The sequence below is a fragment of the Crocodylus siamensis genome, chromosome 1 (genome assembly GCF_052110815.1).
Source record: "Crocodylus siamensis isolate JL-2025a chromosome 1, ASM5211081v1, whole genome shotgun sequence".
Lineage (NCBI taxonomy): Eukaryota > Metazoa > Chordata > Crocodylia > Crocodylidae > Crocodylus > Crocodylus siamensis.
The window spans coordinates 26,482,434-26,496,469 of record NC_143395.1 but is presented as its reverse complement, the minus strand read 5'-3'; the positions used below and the strand labels follow the sequence as shown (position 1 = coordinate 26,496,469).

At 41.0% G+C, this 14,036-nt stretch overlaps 1 protein-coding gene across 1 annotated transcript in view; it reads right to left on the bottom strand.

Moving 5' to 3' along the window:
- Window positions 1-1,624: 1,624 nt before the first annotated feature.
- Window positions 1,625-14,036, bottom strand: part of YWHAQ (tyrosine 3-monooxygenase/tryptophan 5-monooxygenase activation protein theta) — a 33,544-nt gene continuing 21,132 nt past the window's right edge. The window contains exons 3-6 of the mRNA XM_090032326.1: window positions 8,183-8,306; window positions 4,386-4,549; window positions 4,001-4,096; window positions 1,625-2,704 (exon numbers count right to left, since the gene is read on the bottom strand). Of these exons, the coding sequence (XP_089888452.1) occupies window positions 2,645-2,704; window positions 4,001-4,096; window positions 4,386-4,549; window positions 8,183-8,306 (444 nt within the window). The 3' untranslated portion in view covers window positions 1,625-2,644. The remainder of the gene's footprint in view (window positions 2,705-4,000; window positions 4,097-4,385; window positions 4,550-8,182; window positions 8,307-14,036) is intronic.

Genomic DNA, 14,036 nt, shown 5'->3' with positions numbered 1-14,036 from the left:
AAAATGTCTCCTCTATACTGAAACTTCAAGAACACTATTCAGTTATATGGGAACATATGGTGAGGAAGATCTCTCTCATCAGTATTACTGAATGCATGAACTCTGGGTTGTATTTTAACTAAAAAAACCAAAAAACCTTCCCTTTTCCTAAGAGACTTGAGAATGTAAACTATTTTATACTTAAGGGTATGAAACTGATTACTCCCATTAATATTCAAGATTAACTTCTAAAAAAAATCAAGAGTGAAGGCCAGAGATGAGAGCTGGTAAAATAAGATATTCAAAAACCAAATAAAAAAAAATATATTTGGAGACTAGGAAAAAGGAAACTGATGTTGCTGGGCCAAAAGGAGAAAGACATGGAAGTAGATTCAATGTCAGTTTCTAAACAGAGTGATCAGGTGAGGCTATTACCCTCTTGCAAGTTTAACTTCTATGGACACTGAAACAATGGAACAAAAGGTAATGAAAGCTTGACCAAAGATGTTTAGATAGATTAATGATGCCAAATGAAACAGCCATAGTTACATCTGCTTCATATCCTTACTGCAACCTTTTTGTGCTGCTGTCAAATTAACCATGATTTTATTGAAATCCATAATATCCATCAGTAGGTCTTGCACAGCTACTGGAAGTCTAGACAAAAGGATAATGGTTACCTGCAGCGTATTGAGCTTATGAAGCAAGATGCTGCTGGGATTCTGCAGGGATTAGTGCTACATCCAGTTTTAACATAGACATTAGTGACCTGGCAGAGGAAGTGTAAAAGCTTACCATCATGTGAGACTGAAAAGGTTAGGAGAGAAATACCAAAAGGTAGTTCAGAAATACCTATAAACCTACAGACTGGGAAAAGTGCTAGCTGACACAGAACCTAGGAAGGCAGCAGTATTAAGATTTGCATTACACATGCATTCTTATGTTAATGCACAGTATTTAGAGTACAAGTTAGCATTTAGAAAGACATGGAAGGTGAACAATGCAGCTGTGGGCTGCAAGATCTTCATCTCCAAAGCAGAAAAAATAGTAAATTCCATTGAGGTTCTGGTGAGAATGCATCTAAATTACTGCAGGAAAATGCCTACAGTTGCAAGACAAATGTGCACAGGAGGCAGAATGGGGAGGGAAATTAAACACATCAAGAAATTTAAGAGTTCTAAAAAGTTGTGAATAAGTTCAATTGAAAGCACAGAGAACAGGTATGGAAGTAGTAGAACATCCCTCAAAAAAAGCAGCTAATTTTAAATGATACAGAAACCGAGGTAAGAGAATTTAATCAATCTGCACAAGTAGCTTCAATAAGGGGAGACAGCTACACTTTATTATCTGTGCCCCTAGAATAGACTTTCAATAAGGGGAGACAGCTACACTTTATTATCTGTGCCCCTGGAATAGACTTTCAAATTAAATCTATTCTAGTTTAATGCATTGCATCCAAATACCTGAAAGCAAGTTCATCCAAACAGCTTCCAGCTTTAAGCATGCATTATAGATTTGAGAAAAATAATGCCTCTCCTAGAATAAGCATCTTCGATACAAAAAACACCACCAAAAACCCCCCCAAAAAACAAAAACCAAGCCTCAAAAAAAGTAATGCATGGAACTGTTACAAATCAACAGTAAATGGTTTATAAAATGTAATTTTATTTAATGTTACTTTGCTGTTACATAGGGCATAACATTTTCACAAGGCTTTTTTGGGACTACAATCAATCAATGATTAGAAACACACAATAGTGGTCCAACTCTCTAAATGACAATCACTGGACAAACTTGACACCTTCTCACATGTGCACAAACCTGCATGGAAAAGTACTAAATTTTATACTTGGACATGTGAACTTCAATTGGTTTCCCATTCCAGTGTATTAAGAAATGACATGCATTTTAAGTCTGCCAAAAAAGCATTGCCTGTACTCCGACAGTAACATGCTGCTTCTAGTACATAGGTAAAGTGAATACCAGAACTACAAAGGCAGGAGTGTAAGTGAAATTTTATTGGGAAGGGATATCAACTTAAACAGTAGCAACTGAAGAATAAGAGTAGCCCGTTTTCAGACACACTGTAGCTCCTGCAGCATATTAATACAGGAAGCAATTTGTAATTCTCTAGCTAGAAACACTAACCTTTCCATCTGGCCCACCACTTCCATTATCCCAACTGAAAAAGAATACACAGTAGCATGTGAAAGTCCATTACTGAAAGGAAACCCTGCAGAAGAAGAAGGGAACGTGGAGAATTAAAAAGCTATGTGAAACACTCTTTAGTTGCAATTAACTACATGTTCATATCTTTACTGTAATACAAAACACAGTCAGCTTGCGGGAACTGGTTCCGATTCATTTCTCAATACCAGGTGTACATTAGTCCGCTACACAAGTGTTGGGAAGTTACTTATGTTTATATGAAGTGAAGCTATTAATACTTTTCTACAGCAGTAACCGCACACCAGGAAGGCCAGGACAAACACAAATCAAGGAATGGAGTTTTCCCAAAGCTGCAGTGTGAAAAGACTATCAACTGATTTCCATACACATTGATGGGGTTTCTTTGCTATAGGAAATCCAAGTGGAGCTATAAGGAATGGAGACGTGTAAAAAGGTTTCTTGAGAAGGAAAGGGAGAATGACACTCCACGTGCAGTTTAGTTTTCTGCACCTTCTGCAGCGTCACATTCTTCTCCTGCACTGTCTGATGTCCATAACTAGAAAGACGAGAAAAAAAAAAAAAATCACATCAAATTGCAGAGTTACTCATCTATCATTCACGTTCACCTGCCTGCCAGTCTCATTCCTAAGTCAAAAGCTACAGGCAAGAAGTTCTGAATGTGTTAAGTTTGGCACTATCCAGCTCTGCTTCCAGCCAGCACAGCCAACAGTAAGCAGCTTGCCACCTATGGAGGTACAGGTACCTACATAAAATTGTGCAGTCTTAAAATGGTTAAAATGGAGACAGTGCTAAGCAAATGCAAACCTAGATGTGCTTAATGTACAGTGCCAAGCTATCCATGTGGCCAATACATAGTTTTAACGAGTCTGTTTAACTGGTACTCAACTTCACATAAAATACCAAGATATCTTCCTTTAGGCACAACTTTCTGCCTCAAAAGATGACAATTCGTTTAATGGAAAATGAAGTATTCTCCGCCTTACAATTAAGGAGAAAAATTCACTGCTTCTTGGGGGTATTCTAAAAAAGAAAAAAAATCTAGCAAAATATCTCATTTATAAGGATAAGAAATATTGCTGGAATTGATAGTACCTTTGCTATAGGAAATCCTAGTGGAGCTATAAGGAATGGAGACGTGTAAAAAGGTTTCTTGATAAGGAAAGGGAGAATGACACTCCACGAGAATGAACTTTTAAGTGCATCCATAGTGCAGTGTGTTACAACTGTCAGAGACAATATTTTAATGAATTTAGGGGTCCCATCAAGTATAGATGTCTGTTCTTAATGTAACAGTTAATTCTTAAAATACTTAACTGAGCATCAGTTGACAAATCTAGTCACCAATTAGTAAATCACCCAGTACTTTAGTCTGGAATTTCACAGATATACCAAAAAAAACCAAGTTTTGTCTCCGAGTTAGTGCCCAACAGGGTTCCTCAGTAGAAAGCCCCTAACTGGTGTCACCCTTTTTCACACCTACCACCTTATCTGCCAAGTAAAAATAGCCTGCTGGTCTTATACTGCAGTAATTGTAAATAGGCTACTTTTGGCTACATAAAAGCCAACCGGCTCATGCTACGATTCTGACCAAGTAGCCTGAAGCTGCCAGTCAGACAAATTTAACTTGAATGCAGCATAGAATGAAAAAACTAAAGTTAAATCAGATGTTACCTATTCATAATAAGATTATGATAATACCATAAAGGGCTAAATATCAAGAGGTTCAGTGCTAGAGTGAAACAATGATTTCATTTCATCACATAAATAAGGACTAATAACCATTACACATTTACTGCAATAGGGCCAACTGGAGGAAAAATATCTAACTTACTGTTAGGTTGTCTCTAAGCAACTGCATGATGAGAGTACTGTCTTTGTATGAGTCTTCATTCAGTGTATCAAGTTCTGCGATAGCCTCATCAAAAGCCTAGAATAGTTAAGTCATCTTTAATTTTTATACCAAGTGAAATATGACTGCACACAAAGCAAACACTCAAATTTAACCTTTCAGTCAACTCAGATACATTATTTAAAATTTTCAGTAACAAGTCAGAGTAAACTTAAGGTCCCTTTAAAGCCACTGAAAATAAGACTTTACAAATCAAAACGTGAAATAAAACTGGATTTACTGTACAGACTCTAGTAATTAATCAGTTTAATGTCCATTACTCGCAATAAATTTTCACCCACATCCCAGAAAAGATAAAGCAACTTACTGTCTTAGCCAGCGTGCAGGCAAGCTCAGGGTTGTTGAGGATCTCATAGTAAAATACAGAAAAGTTAAGAGCTAGGCCCAAGCGAATTGGATGCGTCGGCTGCATCTCTTTCTTGCTGATATCAAATGCCTCCTGATAAGCTCCCTGTGAATTTTCTATTGTTTCTATTGAGAAAAACAGAAACATCAAGATTCAAAACGGGGGTACAGGGAAAGCATATGCTTGACCAACACAGCTCCAGAATAAAAGGATTTTTAACCAAGAGAATGGTTTTAAACCCATTCAAACTGGTGCAATTATCAGCACTTTACAGATGGCAAGTTTATATCTGAAACCTTACACCAAAAAATCAGCATTAGGTGAAACACAAGTCAGGAAATTCAAGAATTGGGCTCTGATGCGTGTACACATCGAGAGCACGTCATTATATAACTACATGCTATCACATCCTACCTCATTCATGACTAAGGACCTGCTCTGAGGAAGAAGGAAGCTCTTATGGTGAAGGCAGCTGTTGTCTATAGGATCCCTTGCCTCATTTGTTGAGGAATTTTGTATCATAACAGGGTGAAGCTGAAAGGCATGGGCCTAGGCCCACCCCTCTGGGTAAGGGGCAGGGAGGAGGGGGCTAGGAGCCAGGGTCCCAACTAGTTTTAGGGGACATTACCATGAAATATCAAGGAAGGTAGAGAAGTTATTTGGCTAAAGCAAGACTCACAAGGGGGACATGGGATGGGAAGGAAGGAAAATGACCCCCCCTCACACCAACTTTCCACTGCTCCTCCAAGGCATAGAGCAAACAAAGCAGGGGATTTCAGGAAGAGAGAAAACATTCACATGGCTAAGGCAGTTGAGCACAATTTCTGCCAAAGGATCCCTGGGATACTGAGCCAGCAGGCTGGAGAAAAATAAAAATGGAATTTAATTTAAAAAATAAATTTTAAAGACTGTCACAACCAATATTATCTTCAGTTTTCATCATGGAGCAAATGCTGGCACTTTTGGAAAAGTCAGCATTTCCCGTTTGTCATGCACAGCGGCTTTTGCACCAATTACTTTCAATTTTCCTAGCAGGTGCCAAGAATATTTTCTTCATTTAGATTATTCAGAGATAAGAAAATGACTAGCAGTGGAAATGAAAGAAAAGCTTGTTTTAGCCTTTCCAATCTATGAATAAAAACAGGTGAGAATAAAGCTCTACGAACTAAAGGATGAAAGGGCCAGATATTATATCTCTAAAAGATACAAAGATTCCTAGTGGGATTTCTAAAGGCACGGAAGTAAGTTATGGAAAAAGCTTATTGTTAAAAATGGGAACCACCCAGTTCATGTACCGAATGAAACGATCCTTTGGAAAAAGTAGTACGTGTAAGCCTTTAATTACAGTATCATATGCATATACCTATATGCACAAAGAGACTGAGAATTAACCTTAAGTCTCACATTTCTTAATTTTCAATTACCTAATTGTGCAATACCAATTATATTATTTTAAAGTAGATTCGTGTATGTCTAATTTTCCAGGTTCTCCTTGTACAGAAAAATAAAGGGAATAAACACGTTATTCACCTCTACAGGAAAACTGTTCTGGCAAAATCTAAAAGTTTTGTTTGTTTTGGTGTGGGGGGTGGTTTAATATGCACACTGCAAAAGCAAAATCTTCATCTCATCACTCCTAAACATAACTGTATTGGCTAACTTGCTCAAGGCAAGGAACAAAGACATATCTTGCAGCCTGGGACAGCAAAAAGGAACCATGCTGTGGCCACCACATTCTCTATGCTTTCTACAGGAAACAAAAGGGTGGTTGAAATGCAGGGGTAGCCTCAGATACTAATGCTGCAACACCTGATCTAGAAAGCATCTCTATTAAGAGAGGAATGCGTGTGGCATTTCCAAAGAGCAGGCTCTTTGCATAGAAGAAAACAATATCAGACAACTTTACAGTTCAAGAGATACAGAGGTCTGTATGTTTTGAACTCAAGAAGATTTTTAAACCAAAATTAAATGGGAGCAACTTGTGTTTAGACAGCCATTGTGGTTCTAAGTTTGCCGAGTTTAAAATGTAGGTCAGAATATTCCTGTGAATACTGAACCAAATGTTCACAGCCTGACTGCATTTAGATAAAGGTCTATGAAGCTCATCTATTATTGCTGTAACAAAAAACTTTGACTTTCTGCTACTCTTACTTAGTAGGGGATAAAGGATTTAAAATTTCAGCAGCAATTCTCAGTTCACCAGCTCTTCCTAGTAGCACTGTAAATTTGGATACATTTAAATTTAAGGACCTGTTCAGACCCTGTGAAAGGTGCTTGGTACAAATGAGAATCAGTTCTGCCCTGCTACCCCCCCCCTTTTTTTTTTTTCCCTAAAAAGGCCATTAAATTTTCCCCCATTGTCAGCAAGCGGTTTTGTTTGAGCTAGTGTCAGTTGCTCAGGAGTTTCATCAGATCCTGATAGCCCCCAAGACTGATAAATATTTTGTGAACGTATCTTGTTTTTCACAGCAGTCACTGGCATCTAGTCAACCTTGCAAGATAATTCTGTCCCTCACTGCAGTACATATTTCTGTATATCTCTAGTTTTGAACATTATTCTGGGGAGCAGCTTTCTAAGGTGACCATCTGTGCAACTGTACTGACAGAGAAGATGTAGACGGCAAATGTTTTTTGGATGGACAGTATCGAGTGCCAGGCTGTTTCTTCCAACCCCATTAGTGAAATCTTACACCCGCTGAAGCATAGGCAACTGGTGCCTCCAGTGGCCAGTCAGAAGCACGAGTAGTGTTTCCAGGAGTGCCAGCGGCGCTTCTCCTGCTGCTCCCACTCCCTGGCCGGCACTTATGGGGGGGGCACCAGCACTCCCGCCTACCTGTTGCCTAACCGGGGAGTGCTGGCTGCCAAGGGACATGCCAGTGCTCTCACAGGGTGCACATGCAGCCCCTACACGTCGCCACTGTACTGAGGGTTACAAAGCCTATGCTTCTGCTGGTCCAGAAGCAAGAAAAACTAGAATTAAAGGGTAGTACACTACCTCATACTATCCAAGAGATCTAAACCGGACAGTTTACTTTTGCCTGTTTAATCATACATGGAGGTTGACAGCATCACCATTCTTACAGACTTTAGAAAGCTAGCAGAGGGAAGGAAGAAGCAGCTGCTTCTGTCCATCTAATCCAGAGGTTCCCAGCCACCAGGCTATGAAGGGTTGGCTACCAAGCCATGGCATAAGCTCCCAATTCAGACCCCCATCTGCCTGCCTGGGCACCAGCAGTCATGTGTGGGGTTAAAGCTGGACAGTGGGGCAGCCTCAGGGAGGCAGCAGCTCCGTGCACCCCATCCTAATCCTGTACCAGTCCACAGTATAAAAACGGTTGGGAACCACTGGTCTAAATCTATATCTTGTTAGGTGTTCCTGGTAAGTGAGGTCCTATGCCCACAATTACAGCATCTCTACTCTTTTGCTTAAGCCACTGATAACTTTTTACCTTCAGTCTGGAAAATTTTGGATAAGCTGTTCTCCACAAGATCCACTTAGAAAGACTACCAGCCTGCACTCCAGTGCACTATGTAATCAGGCTTTCATCAAATGAGAACATGAAAATCCAACAAAACTTTGGAAATTGGCATGGTTCTCAGATCCAATCCCAGGCCCTCCCCCTTTTACTACACTGCATAAAAGAGTCAATGGTGTAAGTTAACATGTGCAAAACCCTTTCAGATCACTTTTCTTCTCCCTTCATCCTAAAAGGAAGCGTGCTTTCTGTCATGCTCAGAGTAGCTCACAGTAGACTTACGTTTTCTGTCATCTCCACATGCAACTTCAGCGAGGTATCGGAAGTAGTCGCCCTTCATCTTCAGGTAGAAGACTTTGCTCTCTGGATTAGTTGCATTAGCTATTAAATATTTGTCCAACAGCTCCTGAAACAGGAATAAGAGACATTGAAATTTTGCAGGAGTTGCAAAAGAAGACCGAGACTGGTAATAGATAACGTGAGCTAAGCACTTCAGGTGAGAAATATTAATAAAAAGCAGCCAGAAATCCTTTATCAATGTTTTTTGGTGCATCTTGGAGAGTAAAATGTACTATACAAAGGAGATTACAAAGAACTCTTCTTAAAAAAAGTCTCAACTTGAAGGCATTGTCAACTAAAAAGCTGTTGAAAGCAGTTAGAAAAGTGTACCATACGCTGAATATTTTCAAATTCAGTCATTACAAAGCTATAGAAATATGATTTTGTTTTGCAATTTTCCTAATTAATGTTCATTAGACAGTTATGATCAAACATTTTAGATCGGCTAATTTTCAGCTGCCACTGGTCCACCACTGGGATGACGCTGTCCAGTTAGCATGACATCCAGATTCAACTGAAACCTTACATCCCACAGAGTGCTTCTAAGCCTCACACTCCTAAAGCGAACCTCCAAACATAAACCAGTTTTGGCCTACAAAATACAGCAGTAGCCTGAAATAACCAAGTAATTTCCATGTAGTATTAAAACCTAGGGACAGTTTATGGGCACAAAAATTCAGATTTGGGCTCACATTCTGAATATAGTTATAGTGGACAATATACATTCAGAGTTTAAGACCAGAAGAAGTAATAAGGAAGCAGATCTGACCTCTTGTATACTGCAGGGCCCAGGTACTGAGGCCACTAGAACTTCTCTTTATAGAAAGAGTAAGAGAGGGAGTTTTAAATCACCTTTTCTTTTTTTAAAGTTTAGAAGGGAAGTGCCCAACTTCAAATTTCCAATTCACTTTTTAGGCACATACGTCTTTTTCCAAACAGATTAACAAGCCATCCCTTTTGCAACTGGTGGTTTCTCTGCATAAAAAGGCATTAATAAGCTTATTAAGCTGAACTCTGTCTTTTTTGATAAGTCAAGATCCCTAAGTTTCACTACAGGGCATTTTCTGTAGCCCTCAAGCCATCTGTGACTTATTATGACCTCTTCATTTTTTCAGTGTCCTCTCCAAAGGATGTAGATCCTGAAATGCTATATACATTCTGGTATCAGTTTCACAGGTACCACAGGAAGAAGAGGGAAATCTCTCTCCTCACCATCCCTATTCATACAACCAGAGTCTTTTGGAAACATCATCCTAAGAGCTTGCATTGAGCCGCTTGTCCAGCTTCAACCCTGGAGTCTAGACCCTCTTCAGAAAAAAACAAAACAAACAAACAAAAAATCACCAAATTTCAGAATCCGGTTCCATGTTAGGCAGGCTTGGCAGCAGTCTTTGTTCTTAGACATATACCTCTTTACTTGGTTGCATTAAAACCACAACCTGTTTGAAAAGAGACTACAAATGAATTGGCCAGAGCACCCCTCAAACAGTACTCATGACTCCTGGGGGCATGTTATTCAGACCTACCAATTGAAAATATTGTTTCTTGTAGAGATGTAAAATCTTCCTTTGTTATTCATGTAATACATATATCTTCCTGCTCGTTTCCAGACGCAGAACATATGTATTTATTGAATGCTTCTGTGTTCTCTGCATCATTAACCACCTTCTTGGCAGTGGGCCTGCCTATTACATCATTAGGATTTCTTTTGTTCCTAAGAGTCTGTGGCCCTTAGTCTCATCAGCAATTGCTCCCTCCACCCCTTATACATGTTCTAAACTTCTAATACATATATCAGAAAACTAAGTTCCTTTCCTTTTCCATCAGCTCTATATTGCTTTTTGCTAATTACTGCTTTCATTTAGTCACCGAGGCACAACAGACCTTAAAATAAGACTGTCCTATGTCTTCAAAACTGAACTCTCCCATACCAGAGTATTTCCGCACAGCAACTTCTGCTCTGGAGACTACGGAGATTAACCACGTTAGAAAGCCCAGGGCCTGCTGTTGTAGCACCTTGCAGGCTACATGCAATCTGCACTCTGGGAAGTCCCCTGTATTCATAGGCAAGAGATTTGAGCTCTAGGCTTACCAAGCCATCAACCCCACAGTATGGCAGCAGCACAGCGTTCTAGCAATGAATGCAGACTTTGTTGTAAATCACTCCTAAAGCACCTACACTACAAGAAGCTTTAATTCCTTCTTCTGATAAACACTGGGATCAGAAACAAGGTTTCCGTTATTTTTAAAAAGTTTAATTATTGCAATGAATAATACTGCACAAGGCTGAAACAAAGGAATTACACAAACCCTATATGATTTTTGCCCCCAAGGGACAGTACTACACATATAGCATCTACCAATTAGTAGTTACTATTTATATGCTACTCAGACTTTGAGAGACTACCCTGTGAAGGTTAACGAGCTCCACTATGCCTCTAGAGTACTAACACTGTTCAACACATCAGCCTTGGACTGAGGACACTAGTTTAGAAATCTACTTCACCCCTGTTCAGCTGCTTTTTAAAAAGGCTGTTATTACAAAAGTTTTCAAAAAGCTGCAAACTGTAGCCAGTTCAAGACTATGCTGGTTATTAACATTTCAATTCAATTGTCAATCCAAATTCATGAAATGGAGACAAACTTTTAAAATTTACACTACAATTGCTTAACAACCTATTTCTTAGCCCAAAGAGAGAAAATATTCATTTTGCCCTATAGCACAGCTAGTCAAAACAGGCCATTGCAAGTATAGTGAAACTTGCCACTGTCTGCTGCAGTGCCACTAAAATTTACTGTGCAATACAAATAAAGGGGTCATGAAGTGCATCTGACAATCTAATGCATTTGCAGCCATTTTTAAACTGCTGCCTGGAAGATATTACATGAATATAGGTTTGTTTAGACTATGGGATTTTCCCAGTTTTGCTATAGAGTTATTACTCTTCAGTTTCCATGTACTCTGTGTTTGCTATACAGAGGAAGTACAGCAGACGGCTCCAGACATGCAACCTTCCCCTTCAGCGTGATTCATCAAAGGCTCCAACTACTAGATCTTATTACTTGTATGTTACAGAAGTTACTAGATACTGAAGCAAGAGGAGAAAAGAATGAGATATCAGGGCCCCAACATCCTTCCATATGAAAAGACCCTACACATTTCTTCTTTTTTTTCTCATTAGAAAGAACACTTCAATCAGAGTGGATTTTATTTAAATTAAATTGATTTAAATCATGATTTTAAATCAGGATATAAAAATCACTGTTCAGGAAGCCTCAATTTAAATCAGTTTTCTACAAGAAGTGCATTCTTGCTGTTTACTATTCTTTCTTCATTTTTCTTGAAAACTTTGCACTTCTAGAGGTAAGGGCTTGACACTGTATACAAACTTGCAGAGACACGAGAGGGCTGACAGGTAATCAGGTCTAATCCCTAGGGGTCCACCAATAAAGATTTTTTGGGTCCATGCCGATGGCAATTATTAATAAGCCATATTGGCCAATACCGATGTATGCAAACCTGGCAGCTTGGAGAGTAGCATCGAGCTGGTAAGTTTGTTGGGGCAAGGGGGGGGAGGGAGAAGCAGGACAGACTGAGGACCTCACAGTAAGGGAGGAGTGGGGCTCATGGGGCATGGGATAGAGCCACAAGCAGCTTGTCTGGGGGGCTGGTAGCAGATACTATCAGGGGAGGCATAGGGGGGCACATGCTCCCCAAATCTGTGTATGGGGTGAGGGCAGGCTGAGGGCAGAATCAGGCTCCTCCTGGTGGGGAAGGGGAGGCTGAGCTGGGGCTGCACTTGGGGCAGACGGTGGCAGCACTGGGACGGGGGAGTTCGGGGGAGCTATGGCAAATTTTGGGGTGACTGGCACACCCCATAGCCACTCTTCACAGCGCTGCCACTACACCCCCCAAAGCACAACCCTGGCCAAAACCTCCTGCAGGGAAGAGCCCAGCGCTGACCCTGGGGCCACAGCCCACTCTTGCCCTGCACACAAATCCAGGGGGCAGTAGTGGGAACCACCTCCCCACTCCTGGGCCCCCAAATGAGCTGCTCATGGCTCCAGCCTGCACCCCACCCTGTCCCTGCCCCACTCCCTCCCTTACCACATGGGCCTCAATCTGAATCCCCGCCCCACTCCCCACAACAGACTTACTAGCTGGCCACAGCTCTCCAAACTGCCCATGCACGTGGTATTTATCAGTGACATTATCAGCCACACGAGTCAAAAAAAGCCCTTTGTTGATAATGACATCAATTTTCTTTTATCGGTGTCAATACCATTGCAATATAGATTATTACACAGTCCAGTGGGTGGAAAATTGGCTTATGGGAGGCACGCAGACAGTGGTGGTGATGGATGGGTCGGTTTCTACCTGGAGAAATGTGGGCACCGCAGTCCCCCCAAGGCTCTGTCCTGGGAGTGGTACTGTTCAATATCTTCATTAGTGACTTGTATGAAGGAGTAGAAAACACCCTGTCCAAGTTTGCAGATGACACCAAACTATGGGGGGAGGTAAACAACTGGCAGGCAGGGAGCAAATCCAGGCAGATCTGGACAGGCCGGGGAAGTAGGTGGAACAGAATAAGATGCAGTTTAACAAAAATAAGTGCCATATGTTGCACCTACAGAGGAAGAATTATCAGCACTCCTATAGTTTGGGAGGTACCATTCTAAGTAGCACAACTGTGGAAAAGGATCTCAGAGTCGTAGTTGACTCCAAAATGAATACAAGTCACCAATATGATGAGGTAATGAGTAAAGCTAACCGCACTCTTTCTTGCATAACTAGGTGCATCACACAGACCTAGGGAGGTGATACTTCCCCTCTATGCGGCATTGGTCAGGCTGCAGCTGGAGTACTGCACCCAATTTTGGGCACCGCACTTCATGGGGGATGTAGATAACTTGGAAAGGATTCAGAGGAAGGCCACCTGTCTGATGGCTTGTGGGGTTTGGGAGAGACCTTGTTTTCCCTAGCGCCCCCTGGCATAACAAGGAGTAATGGCCACAAGTTGTTGGAGAGGAGATTTAGATCAGACATCCATAAGAACTACTTCACTGTCAGGGTGGCTAAGATCTGGAACCAACTTCCAAGGGAAGTGGTGCTGGCTCCTACCCTGGAGGTCTTTAAGAGGAGGCTTGATGCCTACCTGGCTGGGATCATTTCAGCCCAGTTTTTTTTCTCCTGCCCTGGCAGGGGGTCAGACTTGTAGGGTCGGAAGGGATCTTATATATCTTCTTCTATGGTAGACCCTTCGGCAGTTAAACCATGATAGCAGTAGGGGCTGAAATAGTGATGCTGTTGAATTGGCTTTTGCCTTCTAACAAGGGAAGACTTAGCATAAACAATAATTTTGAACTTATTATAAGAAATACCACAGTTATATATCGGAGCATGCATACACACCCACCAATCACAGCAGACACCTACTGCTTTGCATTTCTGATACCTGATATTTTCAGTGACAAAGAAGATGACAGCAATGATATTTCCCTAGAACATCTCTTGTTCTCACAAGCCACAGGAACAAGAGATTTTGTCCACCATTCTCAGCAGGAAGACCAAAAAACACATACATACGTATGTGTATTTTTTTGATAATTATGGTAAAATGCATACATGGGGGAAAATCTCAACTAGGGTGCCACAGCACCCAAGCCCAGTGCCAGGAAGTGAGTGATCACTCCTTTCACTAGGTGCCCAAGTGTCCCACAGAGAAGCCACACCACAGTTGCTCACCACTCCTCATGTAAAGACACAAAAGAAGAAAAAGAAGTGCCAAGTTCAGTG